This window comes from Balearica regulorum, chromosome 3 (assembly GCF_011004875.1).
Source record: "Balearica regulorum gibbericeps isolate bBalReg1 chromosome 3, bBalReg1.pri, whole genome shotgun sequence".
NCBI classification, from domain to species: Eukaryota; Metazoa; Chordata; class Aves; order Gruiformes; family Gruidae; genus Balearica; species Balearica regulorum.
Window position 1 is genome coordinate 98245798 of NC_046186.1, and position 16680 is coordinate 98262477.

General features: G+C 45.6%; 1 protein-coding gene and 1 long non-coding RNA gene across 6 annotated transcripts in view; one reads left to right on the forward strand and one right to left on the reverse strand.

Annotated features, from left to right (window-relative positions):
* THADA (THADA armadillo repeat containing) overlaps positions 1-12145 on the forward strand; it is a 166150-nt gene extending 154005 nt beyond the window's left edge. For all 4 annotated transcript variants that reach the window (XM_075749132.1, XM_075749134.1, XM_075749133.1 and 1 more), the window contains 2 exons: positions 9307-9473; positions 10661-12145. In XM_075749132.1, coding sequence (XP_075605247.1) covers positions 9307-9473; positions 10661-10999 — 506 coding nt within the window. In that variant the 3' untranslated portion in view covers positions 11000-12145. The remainder of the gene's footprint in view (positions 1-9306; positions 9474-10660) is intronic.
* Positions 5388-15560, reverse strand: LOC142601082 (uncharacterized). Of its 2 annotated transcripts, XR_012834681.1 has the most exons (4): positions 14376-15560; positions 8500-8603; positions 7976-8135; positions 5388-7315 (listed from the first exon to the last, which is right to left on the reverse strand). It is a non-coding gene; the product is annotated as an uncharacterized LOC142601082 (long non-coding RNA). The 2 variants fall into 2 exon arrangements; XR_012834680.1 differs by lacking the exon at positions 14376-15560 and having other exon boundaries at positions 8500-9340.
* Positions 15561-16680: the final 1120 nt, after the last annotated feature.

The window sequence follows — 16680 nt, forward strand, 5'->3', positions numbered from 1 at the left end:
AATAGGAGGTCCCTGGCAGCACCTGCCTGTCTAGACCACAGCTCGAGAGTCAGGCTGACATTTTTCATCGGAACGTCAGAAAAAAACATGTAACAACAGATCATACGCTACAGTACATCGAAAGCAACTTGCAGCAGGCATTGGAAGGCATTTGGATCTTGACAGGGAAAGAAAGAGCATCCTCTCAGTCACTTGTTACTAATGCACTTGCAGTGTGAGTATTTTGTAGTAGTTTCTAACATCACAGTGTGTTTGCAAACTTCATGATATTTTTACAGCATTGTGTATCTGTGTATGTATATGCCAGCAAAAAGATAAAAATAACATAAGCCATTCTTTACACACAAGTTTCCTCCCTTGGTCTGTCTTATGGTCTGTCTGGGCTATAATGGAAGCTTTTGATGCAAGGTTGTTTTGGTTTGGGTTTTTTCTCAACCAAGTGTTTCTGTAGTGAACAGCTGCTGTGAGGTTTTGCACTTTATGATCTTACGTGCTGAGATAATGGGTTTAGAGAATTGATCGGTAAAGGAGCTGAGAATATGTCATGAGCATTTTTGACATAAATTATTATACAAAAGTCATATGGCACTTTCCGTAAGAACAATTTTATAGTCACTTCATTTCAAATGTCACCCTTTTTTAATAAGTAATATGAAACAAAGATAAAAATGAAATCAAAATCATCTTAAAAACAGTCACTCCCCATACTATTTCATCATAAGGTATCAGAACAAATACAAAGACTGAATTGCTGAGCTTCCCAAGTTGCTTTTTTGCTATTCTGCTCAAAAATACCTGCATAAAGAAAGTTGCACATACACCTGGATCAGGTCTTTCGTAGGAAGTCAGCAAACATCTTCTCTACTCAGACGTGCTCAGTAGCCACAGCTTGCAGGAATCTGCAACTCTGCGTTGTCCCACCCTTCAGAGCAGCACTGCTGGAAGAAGGATGAGACATACCAACGTAAACTCGTGGTCAGGAGAAAATGTAGAACAAGATCAAAGCATATTGTAACCTAAGTGGTCTTGAGTAGTTCAGATTTTTATGTTTATTAGAAAATTTTCCAATAATCTAAAATTACTCTAAATTCCAGTCATTCAGAAGTGAAGAGCTTGGTTAGCAGTTGTCACAAGCTGCAACAAGTACGCATCTAGAACAAGGGCTTATAGTACCAAAAAAATTCATTATAGTGTTGCATCAGTACTCGTGTAGGCATTTTTATGCCTATATTTGTGTCTCGCAAAAAATTCCACAAACATACACTTAGTAATTCAGATCACTTGGTTTAAAGAAAAAGGGGCATTGAAACTCATAATTGCCTTAGCAAGATTTATTGCTGTGCATGGTACTTGTTAAAATCAGTGGCTTTTGCAGTGGGGACTTTATATTACTTCTTTCTTTTTAAAGAATTACATTATATAAGAATGTGTAATCACTGTGACTTTTTACTTTGTATTCCCAAATTTATTTCAACACCTTACAAGTTGTTCTCAGCCCGCTTATAAAATGTTAGATCATCACATGGATGAAGGAACCGTTTGCTTTGTAGAATACAATGCCGCTAATTAAAGTTGAAAGCAAATGGACTGAATTAGAATCAGCTCATCCATCAAAGACTGGCTACTGATTATTTAATGACAGCGCTTCATTTAGCTCTATTAATTACACAGTGGCACCATTATGCAAAGGTTGTGAGTTGTTATACTTTTGAAAATTAAGAAAGAATACATGAAAAGTAATTGTATGTGCTCAGCACTGGAGTCTGAAAGTGGTAAATGTTAAATGGAGTGTTCATGTGAATAATCTATTACATGTTTTTTCTTATCAGCGTTTTAATTGCAAGTGAGTAAACAGGACAGCAGCTTACAGATCTTGATAGGCTCCTTGGGCAAGGGTGATGGTCGTGGCTGGGACCCCATAGCAATGAAGGAAAGCCTGCCTTTCTATTATTGCTTTACATACTCGAGTGTTCCGCCCAAATTATATTGGTTTTCAAGTATTGTGGGAAGACAAAATTCGTGTACAGTCTCCTATAGAGATTACCGACCCTTTCCTTGTTCCTTTATCCCTTGAGTAACAAACCTTTCACCACCATTCTCCAGATACTGCTCTAAAATCCCAGCTACGTTACAGAGATAAATTGATCTCCTGTGTTCCTACAGCAGAGCTGTGACACACATCTCATTCACGTTCGGTAATCTTCATCAACGCTAAGCAAAAAGTTCCTTAGTTGGAACATGCCAATAACAAGAGTCTTCAATCATCTATTTAGTTCTAGTGATAGTAGTTTTGAAACTGTGAGTATGTATCTTCATTTTTCCAGTAAATACGTAATTTGAGTTAAAAACACGGATTCTCACTGGCAGTGTTTTAAACAATTGGCTGAATATTATTTTTTGCCTTTTCAAAAGGAAAAGCATGAGTTCTGTGGGGTTACCCGGGGGGGGGGAGGGGGTGTATTTTTTTTTTTCTGCTGTTTAAATTAGGACATGACTTTGGGGAAGGAGGTTCTGCAAAAGCGGTAATGCAAGTGGTAAAGTCCAAATGCTCATTTCCTCTGAAAGATCTGTAAGCTGTGGTTGTTTTGTAATAGAATCCTTTTGTACAGGAGGCAAGGCTTGCATGGGAAAAACGTATGTATGCATATATATATATATATAAAAAAAGAAAAAAAATCTAGTTACTGAGTTGAAAAACATTGTCCTGTTCACATCCTCAAAAAGGGCTTGAAAAGATGATGAATATGTGCGTGCTTTTTTGTTCAAGAAGGAACTTTAATTTTCTGCTCAGCTCTGAGCTGTAAGTTTCTGTCATAATCAGACATGTTATTAACTCAGATCTGTTTATAATCAAAGTCAAAGCTGAGAGCAGCGTTACTGCCACTCTACTTGGAGACTGCAACTATTAAGAAATTAGTTTTGATTAGTTTGTTTTATAATACTGTTGTGTTTTGACATTGTGTTGCATGATGTCAGGAAGGGCCTCTTTATAAAGTCATCCTGAAAAAGCACGGCTATAAAACAGACTCAGGCAGGAAAATGGAAAACAGATGAAGTAGTTGTACGTCATCTAGGGAATGGTATTTCTCGAGAGGATAGAAGTGATCTAATTGCCTTTGATTTTATGAAACACTATAAAAAGGAATCTGCTTATATATTAGATTTTACATAAATGGTCATTTTAAAAAGTGGAAAGTTTGATGTTTGTAACTTAAATTGACACAGTGCAATGAGCAAGCAGCCTTTCAAGAGCCATCTGCCAACTACATGGACACAGCAGTTACCGTTTCTGCATTTTCCTTTTTTTTTTTTTTTTTTTTCTTTTCTGTTTTACTTCTCAGTTGTCCTCTTTTAATCTTAGTGCCCAGAAGGATGATAGCACTGTAGCATTGTTTGTGGAGACTGAGTGGATATGAGCACCCTTTTACTTGCTCTCTACTGTGACTGCCTTTCTTCTGTCCTGTGGTTTTTCTGGTGGGAAGACGCCTGTGAGTTGCCTTGCTGCAGAGTTGCACAATTCCTGTCTAGCTCAAACTATAACGTATAAGCAGGTTATTTCAACATAAGAAATTCAGTTTCTAACCTCACTTTATTTACCAGCTTATGTAACTTCTGGGGTTGGGCCAGTGGGAATTTTTCCTTTTTTAAATTTGAAGGCTTTTTAAGTTTTGTGAAGCCTGTGCACGCAGAAACACAGTGTTTTAAGTAAAAAAAATATCTGCAGCAATGCCTCACTTGGTTCTCTTACATTTGATATGTCAAGAATAGGGGCAAACAATTATTACTTAACACCAAAAAGAAAAAACCTTCAATGCCACAAAAAGTGATGAGTGAGTCAATAGGTGAAATTTTCCATTTGCGAATCCAATACTACAGGTATTAGCGACTGTGGTGTTGGATCTGCCATCTTTTGGGTGGGAACCTGATCTCTTGCTTAAAATTCATATTCCTGTTAAGATGATGTATCAGAAAACCTGAGATAAATCTCCAGTTTTGTCAATCAAACATTCAGTGAGCTTTGTTGATTTAAATGTCCCTGCTTGTCTCTGAAGCACGAGTGCTGCCTTTTCTTACCAGGGTGTTACAAGGGATTGATTGATAGTCGTGTTTATACCTAGGTAGGCAGCACTTTGTGCAAAAGAGTAAAAGATATTCTACCAATTTAAAGTACGCCTGGTCTATCTAAAAGACTTTCCGTAATTTCAGTTGGAGAACTTAACCCTCTATGTTGTCCTTGAAAACATCCTTGCTGTTGGTACACTGTTCTCTGTGAGGCTTTCTCTCAGGACTGTTACGCTCAGCTTCCTTGCAGTTTTACTTCACTTAAGTTTGTTCTGAGCACAGCATACATTTGCACAAATTGCATTACTCTTTGATCTAAAATTAACTTTATTTAACAATTTCCAGTATAAAACCAATTACAGAATGCTTTGTTAGGCAAGGAATATGTTCTGCTTTTCTATTTTGCCTATATTTTATCATGGTTGTCCTTAAAATCTGTGCATATACTCTTAATACATCCTTTCAGTTCCCCATAATATCACCGAGGCTTTAACAGAGAACAATTGTATAGTTGGAGGACGCGTAATAGGCTACTAGAAGAAATATTTACATCTGGCATGATCAAAGCTTTTGGAGTATATGAATGTGTACGTGGGAGGTCTAATTTTTATGTGGGTGGATTCACAAAGACTAAAACACTGCAGTACTTAACCCCTTTCCCTTTATGAAAATTCACTTCCTCAAAATGAAAAAAAACAAGTAGTACCTGATTCTTATCTTTTGTTTTTCATTTCAAGGAGTAGTATTAATTCTTCTGCTTGTAAGTACTTGTTTAAGGCACAGAGAATTTTTTTGTATTTCAGCCCCTGTAGTGGCTTATTTAGCAAGATGCTTATCTTGCTCATGATGTTTTTGCATGCTGGAACATACACATGGTTTAGACTTTAAAACTTGATCATTTTAACACCATTTTGTTAGTCTGTAGAACTGTTGTGGTAGGAACACTGCTGTATTTACATACGTTACGTGTAGGAACACGTAATAGGTACGTCTTCAGGTTCGATTTCTGCTGGTTTGGTTCCTGTGGCAATAGCCAGCAGTGAGCAGCTTCTAGAAATCTGTCATTTGGAAATTTTTATTCAGTTACTTTAAATAGATACTTACATTATGAAAGGCTATTAATACACAGGCATTTGAATCATCTCTGTTAGTATTTCGTTTACATGACTCTGACGGGGAAGTTTCGGATTATAGCAGCCCTGAGCTAGCAGCTTGCTGAACAGGGAGGTCTCGCTCTCCCTTTGCCCTCTTCCCTTGCCCCCGCTGCCCTGTGATCTTCCTTCCCGTCCCCGGTCCCAGCTGTACCAATTCTGACTGCAGGGCAGCCGGCTCAGCCTGCCAGCCGAGCAGAACCACCCACACGCCGAGTTGCGTGCTGAGTTCGTATTCTGCTATTCTGAGTGTTAATTTAGCAGGTGATCAGCAGAGTACCTGAGCTGACTCAAGCATCAGGAGCCCATGGCCCGAGGGGGCTGTGGGGAGAGGATAGCCATCGACCCTTCTTTGCCCCTGGTGAACTTCCAGCTTGCTCAGGCCACTTTCTGAAGTCATAGCGTGAGTCATGAACATCATGTGTACTATGTAGCTTCTTGAAAGTCAGCCCTTTTTCACAGACAAGTGATGATGTGAGGAGCAGTTCTTGTAAACAGTTAATACATCAGTGTTAAATACATACATTTATTTTTAGAAGACATACACCTTTTGTGCGTATGTTAAAAGATTCCGTACGTGCTTACTGCATCCATTGCTGTTACTCGTAGAGCTGGAGGTCATCAAAGCAATAGAATGTTTTCCCCTCTGAAGGCATTTTTTTTACCTATTAAATTATGGGTTCGTACATAACTTTGCTTGCTGTTATTTATCTATATTACTTCAGCACTCCAAGCTTAGGGAGGCAATATACCTTTCTTGGATACTTGCTCCATCTCTTTGTTGTCCTTGTTGCAATGGTAGTCCCCACATCTGATCTTGAACTATTCTAGCATCAAATTTGTGTGAACTGGTATCAAAGTCAGTTAATGTCAGTGTGCTCTATAAGTAATGGCAGCTGAGGAAGTGATTTGGAAGCTATGGAGCCATTCCTGGTGCTCTGCAGCAGAGGGATGGGGTGGGATGGGATGGGCAGGTGGAAGCGAAAATTCTTCATCTGCCAGAGTGTGATCTGTTGTTGAATCTGTGTCGACACATGAAATACCAGGAGGCCGCCTTGCTAGCTTCTCTAGCACAAAAGCCAAGGTAGGCAGGCTTTCACCCAAATTTTTGAAGCCTAAGTTTCAGCATTATCAAAGCGATGTTGCTTTGTTTTTCTCTGGTCTCAACAGCAGAACTGATGCCTGAGTTTGGTTGATCAGTTAAATGGTGTCTGCAGTTCAGAAAGGGCGGTCGGCATCTTTAGGATCTGTCAGTACTGTGTTTGCATTTTTCATATTTTTCCTGTGTGTTAGGCCTCCTTTGTATCTTTTTCTTGTAATTTTTTTCACTTCTCTTCTTTGGAAAAAACAAAACAAAACAACAAACAAACAACTTCACCATTTCCTTTGTTGCAACACAAGGGTTCCCTACAAGACTGCCATGCTATATGACCACAAAACAGCCTTTTCTTCTGCGTCACACTGTTGAAAGACTGCTAGCAAGCAAGTTCAGTCTAAGTAGTACCTCCACATTACTTGTTTGGCTACTTCTTGGTAGTTTTCAGCACGTTCACGTAATAGCAGAATTTAGAGGCCCCAATATATGTTTTGGTGCGTTTCTCAATAGTCCAGTGTTGTCATCTACAAGGAAAGCATGACTGTATTTATAGTTAAGGAGTCTAAATCTTAAAAGGAAAAAAAGGCCCCAGAAAATGGCAGGTATTTTAACTGTGTGCAGTTGTTTCTATAATCGGTCTTCCAAAGCAACAGCTAACTTCAAAGAGAGCAGTGGGAAATAACATGTTTGGGTTTTAGCTCCCAGCATCAATTAATTTGCTAAATATTCACATACAAATAACATGACACGAGTGAGAGACATTATATAAATTTTGACAATCATAGCCTTACAGTAGTCATCCATCAAACTCTGAAGGATCATCAGAATTCAAAAGAACCAGGTTTAAAATGTGTTTTCCCAGTGTTCGTAACTGGAATGCTTGTTTCAGGCTTCGAGTCCCACACTCTGTCTTCATTTCTATTCTTCCAGCTCTGAGGACTGTCAGTATTTCTGGGGACTAAAGGTCCCTGTGGCACTTGAATGAAACCGTGTTTTCTACCTGAGCCTAAGCAAATCAAAACAGAGAGGACAAACATTGTTCCTTAGATTATCAGACTGGTACAAGGTAGGGCACAGCAACAGAGAAAGCAAGCTGTTGGGTGGTTGGTTTGGGTTTGGGTTTTTTTTTTTAAAAAAAACAGTCCTGGAAGGAAATGTCAGCAAAAACAATACCTAAATAAAACCCCCAGTATCTAAAATAAATGATGTGGGAATGTTGTTCTGCACCTCCGCAAGCTCTCTCTCAGACAAAGCTGAGGAATGTCCTGATACAGTGATAGGTCTTGACGTGAAGAAAACAGATTTGAACATTTGATTTTACTGTCTAGCAGAGCTAAACTGCATACGTAATGTTATTAGTGTCACCAAGAGATTGACTGCCTGCCTTCCTGTTGCTTGGTCAAGGAGATTTCCATTTACCCTCATCTAACTCCAAGATAAAGAAGGGACCATCTGTTCTTTCTCCTTCCCTCCCTTCCTTATTCCAGTCCTTTGTTCTCATGGCCTCAAACACTAATTCATCCTCCCCAATGTCCTCGGTACATTGCCTGGTCCGTCAAATACCATGTACCCATCTTTCTGTCGCGCTGTTTTGCCCTCGGCTGTTTCCTGCCCTTCCTTATTCATTGGCGCACGTTATTTCCCTAGTCCCGGTGTTTTACTGTACGTTTCTCTGCTGTGCCAACGTACTCTAGAAAACCTGCACCTGGCACGAGGCCTCGGAAGGTGTTGCAGCATTGAGGTCCATGCCGCAGCTCTGAACGTGGGTTGCGAAGGACAGATCTGAGCTGTGCTGCTATGCCTCTTTCATGTCAGTAGTCATTCTCCTTCGTGAGAAATGCTTAAATACACTCAGACACAAAAAGTGAGGTCTGCCTTCCCTGTCTGTACGGATTATAACCAAATAATTCTGACTCTGCTGTGTCGTCTGCTCACAAAAGACAGTCTTAAAGAATGATGTGTCCTTATGATATCACTATGTAGGGCACAGACCATTCAGTGAACAGCTGGTCTTTTGCTGGTGAGTACGGACAAGGGTGAATTTTGCCAAAATCCATTTTACAGTAATAGGGATTTTACAGGGGGCTTGTTCATCAGCTGTCCTCCTCCGGTCCTCTTCCTGCATCCCCATTAAAAAAAAGAAAAAAAAAGGAAAAATGGCATTAATGTTCCCAGTGGTGAAACTCATACCTGTAAACACAGTTGTTGGAGTTCTCATGCAAACGGGGCTTCTGGCATTTTTATGTCCTCTGTTCTTGAGGGCAGCCCTAGGAACCACACAGTTAAAACAGCATCTGCACAAATGAGAGCAGTGGGGAAGGTTAGGGAAGAAATATGGTGTGGGTGATGGCTTTGTGTACGGTTCTGGCCTGATAGCAAAATCTGTACTAAATATAGCTCTGTGATGGTATCGTAAACAGCGACTGCCTTTCCCTTCTTTAAGATATTCTCCAAGCCTCTCTTGCATGATCTCTCTTACATGTGTATGCATGTATGTGTGTGTAAATACATGTATATCTTATTATAGATATAAAGATTGCACACCAAATAATGATTCATTTTATATGCCAGCCCTTTAAAAACATACAATGTGCTGTAGGTTTTGAGTTCCAGTGAATCATCAAATCAGATTTAAGGCATAGCTGCAGTTTTGCAAAAATAGTCACCATGTAATAGTGTCAGGACTGTCTCTGGAGACGTTTCTAACACACGTCTTTGTATATTTAAACCCAAATTAATGAATGTCACTACATGGGCAGGGAAAAAATATTAAGCATCAGCGTTTTCAGTTGCTTCATATATTATTTTGGAACTGAGAAAAGGCCCCAAGTGGTGCAGAAATAAACATTCATCTAACTCATTTGCAGTGTAATTCATCATTCTAAATGTGTTTGTGTAAATTCAGCATCTGTTTTCAAGAACTCATTTTTGTGCTGATTTTATTTGAAAAAGTTTGTGGTATTGCTATACGTTGTTACGCATATTTTTTCTCAACAGAGTTTGCACTTAGGATAGTGAATGCTCCGATGGCCTTGGATTTGGCGTTTGGCATAGTGTGTGAGCTGCTCCAGCGGTGGGGGGAGATTCGTGCCGGCGTACCCATCCTGCTGGAGTGGCTGCTGGGAGACGGCGATCCGAAAAGAGACTCAGAGACTTCAGCCCTGGTAATTTTAACAACCAGTTGCTATCTCATATTGGGATTGCTACATTTCTGTAGTCTTGTGGCAGGAATAGAATGAAATATCTCATCTGATGAAGCCTGATGATCATTACTCCAGTAGTAATTGATTTACAGTTTAAAAAAAAAAAAATCACAGGGACAGTATTTCAAATAAATAAATAGAGTTTGATGTCTGTTTCCTGGCAATATCAGCATAAAATTAAAAAGACCAACAAGCAAACATTGAAATAAATCAAGAGTTACTTAACAAATCATTGTTGACTGAAACATTTTGAGGCTTTAACTAACTGTGCGCAGTATCATTGCAGACGATGGCTTGCCTTGAATTTAAACTGCTGCTGTGGGTGCCAGGCACATCGGGCATTCAAGCACAGTGTTCCAACTGCCGGCTTGTCCAGAGACATCATTTAAATATTTGGTAACTTTGTGCCACCTTCCGTATAACTGGTACTGTATAGCACATGCAACAGCCTCGCTCACATCGGTCACTGTCTCCAGAAGTAGTGTTTACGTAAAGAAAAACTGCCACGCTGGTTCTGTAAAACCTAATGCTGTATAATACACTGTGCTCTTTTTGTCTTGAAAAGGCTGTAAAAGTCAAAATAATGCTGGAAGGTACACCGGAAGGAGCAGCTACATCTTTGAGAAGTTTGTTGACAATTAATATGATTAATGAAATATATTATGAATCTTTTCTTAAGCCTGTGGCTTAGGTATGCCCTTCTGATGTTTCACTGATTGACTGATACAATTTTCCTTTTTCATTTAATCCACTCAAAAAGCTCCGTGATATAGCAAATTACCATACTGGTTACAGAGAGGTCTCTGTGAAATATAAGATACTTTCACAGGGGAAGGCAAGCACATGTTAAGGATTAGGACTACTATTTACTTCAACTGTTTCCCAAGAGTTATGGTATAACTGCCTGATTTTTGAAGGTAAAATTTCTTTGGCAAAGTAGGAACCTTTTTTTATTGCGTTTTCTCAAACCTTTGAAAAATGATGCATATGAATTTTTACTTTTTTTTTTTCTATAAAGAAGCTGTTCTGTAACAGCCTCTATTCTCATTATTTCTCTCTGTATTTTCTTTCATATATTTAATAATTTGTTCATTATTATCAAAACCACGAGTCATTGTCTAATCACTGCTGTTTTTCTCTTTGTTAAGGAAGAAGATGACTACCTCTTTGATAAAGGGGAAATGAATTTTTGGGCAGAGAAGTTGACTCATGTCAGACAACTTAGTAAGCACCTTTTACAGCTTATATCAATGACTCATCTAACCTTACCAGATCACGGAGAACTTAATCAACTGTCAAGAATAGCCCTAGACCAAGCCCAGCTCGTTGGACACCTTCTTAGAGCACTACCTCCCACTCCAGAATTTTCCAAAACTGCAGAATTCACAAGATTGGCTATTCAAAATGAGAGAATATCAGTCTGCCTTAAAATATTAGATCTGTTGAAGTCTGATGATCCTTGCAAAAATGAAAACCTGGAAAAGTGAATTACTAAAAGTTCATCCTCAGGGAGCTGCACACGTTACTGGATGGGCAGGGAGACCGAATTCTAAAGATGTTCGAGGAATAAGGGATTGCTATGATGACTCTTGTAAACCTGCAACAAACTATTCAGTATTCAGGCTAAACCCACATTTATTTATATATGAGTCTGTTGATTTTTATTTTTTTTTTGGTCAGATGTGCTGTGGGAGACTGTTCCTTTTAAATGCATTTGCTAATTTCATTCAGCTGAGCATGGTTTATTATAGCTACTGTAGGAAGTAAAGCAGCTAAACCTACTATTTTCCATTCATCCAGGTGCAGGCCACCTGTAGTTGGGTTACATTTTATCCCACATTTTTACCTCCTGTATTTTAACAGCAAGAAAAAGTTGGTATATTTTTTTTGTCTCCTTTCAAGATGTAGCATGGTAATTATTAAATTAATGTGGTATTTTTTGATATTATTTTTGTTTCTAAAAGAAAAGAAACAAACCTTGGCTTCTTTGACCATGACATTTTTTAGACTACATTTTAAATTTTACTGCACTTTCCTCTGGGGAAAGGCAAGGATTCTCACTTGGGTAATAACCGAAACAGCATTAGTTACGTTTCTCCATGCCTCTTTTTTTTGCCTGTAAATCAAATAACTACTTTTATAAAATTGCTCTAAAATGGAAGACCCTAGCGTTCAAAATAAAGTAGCTGTTCCATTTTGAACAAAACAGTTTCATCTTTACTTCAGAAGGCCCTACGCAGTAGAGTTAGACCCCCAGAAGTGTACAAGGAGCGATCCTGTGCTGCAGCGATCGTTTTCGGGAGACGCTGTCACCGGCGCTCAGGTGAGGCAGCCGCGGGGAATACACCGAGTGCTCAGCGGTTTCGCTGTCTGAAACACCAAAACGTTTGTTGTGCTTTGCAAATGTATTTTTCTGGGAACTGAGATTGGGTTTCAATATGAAAATGAGACATCGAAAATAAATATTTATTTTAAAAGGGTATGTTACGTGCCTTCAGCCAAGGGCTGGGACCTCACGTCTGGCTGCGGCATCGCTGGGCACGGCCAAAACAAAGAGGCACGTGGGTATACGTTGTTGTTGTTTTGGTCTCCTTGGAAGAGTAACGTGTCCAATAAACCATTGTTTGCTTTCAGTCTCTTCACGTAATTGTACATTAGCAGAGTTTAGTCGTTAATCTTGATGATGATACAGGTAATTAGCGCGTCTCTCCCGGCCAGAGCCGCAACCGGCGCTCTGCGTCTTGCGGCGCACGCCCAGCAGGTGGCGCTGCAGCACCGCCGTACACACCCGCGCGCCCAGGCCGGGCTCGGGCACTCTGAGCGCCGGGGCCTGGCTCAGCCGTGCGGGGTCTGGCTCAGCCGTGCCGGGTCTGGCTCAGCCGTGCGGGGTCTGGCTCAGCCGTGCCGGGATCTGGCTCAGCCGTGCGGGTCCTGGCTCAGCCGTGCGGGGTCTGGCTCAGCCGTGCCGGGTCTGGCTCAGCCGTGCCGGGTCTGGCTCAGCCGTGCGGGGCCTGGCTCAGCCGTGCGGGTCTGGCTCAGCCGTGCGGGGTCTGGCTCAGCCGTGCGGGGCCTGGCTCAGCCGTGCGGGTCTGGCTCAGCCGTGCGGGCCTGGCTCAGCCGTGCCGGGATCTGGCTCAGCCGTGCCGGGTCTGGCTCAGCCGTGCGGGGATCTGGCTCAGCCGTGCCGGGATCTGGCTCAGCCGTGCCGGGTCTGGCTCAGCCGTGCGGGGATCTGGCTCAGCCGTGCGGGTCTGGCTCAGCCGTGCGGGTCTGGCTCAGCCGTGCGGGTCTGGCTCAGCCGTGCGGGGCCTGGCTCAGCCGTGCGGGTCTGGCTCAGCCGTGCGGGCCTGGCTCAGCCGTGCGGGGCCTGGCTCAGCCGTGCCGGGTCTGGCTCAGCCGTGCGGGGCCTGGCTCAGCCATGCGGGTCTGGCTCAGCCGTGCCGGGTCTGGCTCAGCCATGCGGGGCCTGGCTCAGCCGTGCCGGGGCCTGGCTCAGCCGTGCGGGGGCCTGGCTCAGCCGTGCGGGGTCTGGCTCAGCCGTGCCGGGTCTGGCTCAGCCGTGCGGGGCCTGGCTCAGCCGTGCCGGGGCCTGGCTCAGCCGTGCGGGGGCCTGGCTCAGCCGTGCGGGGTCTGGCTCAGCCGTGCCGGGTCTGGCTCAGCCGTGCGGGGCCTGGCTCAGCCGTGCGGGGGTCTGGCTCAGCCGTGCCGGGTCTGGCGCAGCCGTGCGGGGCCTGGCGCAGCCGTGCCGGGTCTGGCTCAGCCGTGCCGGGATCTGGCTCAGCCGTGCGGGGTCTGGCTCAGCCGTGCGGGGTCTGGCTCAGCCACGCCGAGGTCTGATTTAACCTCTCCAGGGCAAGGCACGGGTGATGGCCGCTCGCACTAGGTGGGTGCTGCGGCGCCTTACAGCCGATTCCTTCCTGCTTCTTAAGTTTAAATAAGACTGTGCTGTAAATCAGGATGAGCTTCTGAATTAGGTCTGGTGAACATCTGAAAACTGCACAAGACAAAGTCGCTACTACAAAAAAGCTAATTTAGGAGCAAAAGTTTAAATACTTTCTATAAGTTTCCAGGATTCAGGGTTAATTACATAAGTAATTTACAAGGAGACTCAAGAGTTCAGTAGGCAAAAGGGAAATATTGGAATCTGAGATAAAAAGATGTCTCACAGAATGCACGCTACCCAGCTTAACAAGCCACACTGTGAGTTAGTTGAAAAACTAATTTGTTTGTGTCTGTTTTGAGCTCCCAGGGAAAGAACAGCCCAGATTATGTCTGGAAGCCACTCTTAAAAATAGTCAAAACCTGTACAATTAATCAACAGCTGCTGGTTTTGCCATACCTTGCCAACATTTTTGAACTAATGTAGCAACAGGTTTTATAGTAGAAAACAGAACTTTGTATAGTATCAAAATTACAGTACCTTTGTGTGACTTTGCTCATGTCAGTGGTTAGCATAAGACTATCTAGTAACATTGGCCTTTTCTTTTACTGGGTGGAATTTAAAATGCATATACGTATATATGCAATACCAAGAAATCGATAAATGCAGACAGGTGACAGCATAGTAGTAGATCTATGGTGACCATAAAACTTGAGTAACTTAGTGAAGCCTTGAGGACCGTGTTAATCAGTAAACCGAAGAGCTCGAAAACTTGGTCTTCCTTATCATGGTTTTAGAACACAACTGAAACCTCTGTCATCCCACCTTAGTTTATAGACAGCAAATAAAATAAAAAAAGTTCTATCAGTGCACATACGTTTCACCACACTGCTGGTGGCTTGAGTTACTATATAACTACTCCATCAAGAACCTTTAAACCCTAAGCAGCAATTGCAGAAGAGGGTTAACAAAAAATCTCATACCGGAGTAATCTGCCATGTGTTTAATCAAAGTCAATTTATCAAATTATTCTTCCAAACGATGATGACACATTGCTCCTTGCATGATTATCTTCATCAACTGCGGTACTCAGTTCACTAGTGGGCAGGATCTTGCTCTGAAGGTGATGTTTTCATCACAGAAATGCTTGGGAGGAGGAAGAGTGTGATCTCGGGTCCGTGCGCAAGTGAATCCGAGTGGGCCGGGGAGCAGGTTATGGGAAAAGATGCACGGTAATGGGAAATGATGCGCGTTATGGCGCAGATCCGCGTTAGTCCCGCTTTCAGGGGGCTTCCCGTTTGAGGGGCAGCGCCTTGTTCCTCGGTCAGGAGCGGTAACCTTTCCGCAGGGCTGGAGGAGGAAAAGGTAGGAGGAATTTACATCTCGTTGTGGAAAGCCCTGTGGAAGCGGCCCGGGCTCCGGCGGCTGCGGGCACTAGGGGGTGGCAGATCCCCGCGCAGCCGCCGGCGGCCGGCGCGTCCCCTCCCGCCCCGCCGTGCGGGTCTGCAGCCGGGAGGAGGGACGGGCGGGAAGCTGCGCCGCTTCCAAAAGCGCCCGGCGAGCGGGGGACTTGCCTAAGTGAAGTGCTGGGATACGGGAAGGAACGAGGTTTGGGCTTTTATCCCCCAACTCCTCCAGCCCTCGTCTTTCCGGGGCTGTTTTTCGATCTCTGTTGCTAAGCTCAGCCTTAACCCCGCAAGCCGGGCATTCCCCTCCGGGGGTGACGGCTCACAGGCGGTGCCCGGGGCGCTGCAGCGGCCTTCCCGGTATTCCCGGGCAGGAGCCGGGTCCCGCCTGCTGCCCCCCCGTAGCCTCGGGGGAGGAGGAGGAGGGGAGGAACCAAACGGCAGCGTGAGCCTCATGGCGGCGGGGAGAGGGAGACCAGTGTGAAAAAGTCCAACGCGAAGTGCTCCACTACCCACCCGCTCCCCTCCAACGTGCTCTCCTTTGCAAATGTTTTTTCCAAAGTGCAGGGTTCCTGCTGACGTGGTCAGCTTTGCACCCTTGGACTTCCAGGGCCTGACATCCCGGCTCGGAAGCTAAACAGGATCAAACGCCTCTGCTGGCTTTAGCAGCAATAAAACTTTACACGTCCGTCCATTTTCCCCTTCCCATTTGTCCCGGCGCTGAGCAAATGCGGGAGAGGACGGGGAGGGTGCAGAGCCTCCGCCACCTTTCCCACGTCGTGTGTGCGCGGCCTTATCGGCGCGCGGCGTGTGTGTGTGTCCGTGTGTGTGTCCGTGTGTCCGTGTGCTTTGCGCGGCGGCTCCGGGCCCGCCTTGGACGGCCGCCCGCTCCGGGCCCGGGATGGGAGCCCCGCCAGCGGAGACCTGCCGCTGCCTTCCCCCTCGTCCCGGCGGCGGGCGGGGGTGGGGGGGGTGCAGCGCGGCGGGAGGGCCTTCGGGGCGGGGGCCGGAGCTCTGCGGGCGCGGCGGGGCTCGCTGGCGCAACCCAGCGGGTCACAAGACCTTGGCGACGGCCGGGCCGTGGCGGGGGCGAGGGCGAGGTGTGCGGGGGGTGAGCGGGGGCGGACGGACGCGGGAACGGACGGGAAGGGGATGCAGGGGTAGGGGGTTGTGTATCAGCCCGGCCGGTGCAGGGTTAACGCCGCCTCGCCTGCCCGCCAACCTCCCCCAAACAGAAAGAAAAAAGAAAAAAAACCACCAGACTCCCCAAAAGAGGGAGGAAGCGGCGGCTCGCGGGGCGCGCAGCCCGTGCCCAGCCGCCGTCCCGCCGGTCGCACCGGGGCAGCGCGGGCCCGACCTTTGTTTCAAACCAATTACGTGGCAAAAGTTTATTTTCGGTGGGACGGGAGGAAGAGGTGTCCCCGGCACAGCCGCGCCTCTCCCACGGCACTGCGCTCCCGCCTCCGCCCGGAGGCAGCCGCCACCACCCGCCCGGGGAACCTGCCCCGCGGCTGCGGGGGCAATTCCCGGCCCGGTGCCGGCGGCTGGGGCCGCAGCAGCCGGTGGGGGGGGGGGGGCGCCGGGTGCTTGGAGAAGGGTGCGAAGGAAGGCGCTTCGCGGGGGCCGAGCGCCCTAAGGCGCCGTGCTGCTCTGCCTCGGCCGGCTCAGCGCCCAGAGCGGCCCCTGACCCGCTGTCCCGTCCCGTCCCGCCCGCGCTGCCCCCGCTGCAGGCGCACCCGGCCCGGGGGAACCGGGCGGTGACCGCAGGCAGCGCAGCCGCCGCTTCCGGCCCTCTGCAAAACTTGGCGCGGCCCCGCGAGGCGCCTCGGCCGGTCGAGGCGGGGCGGGGCGGTCCCGGCAGGCGGCGTGGGGCGGGCGGAGT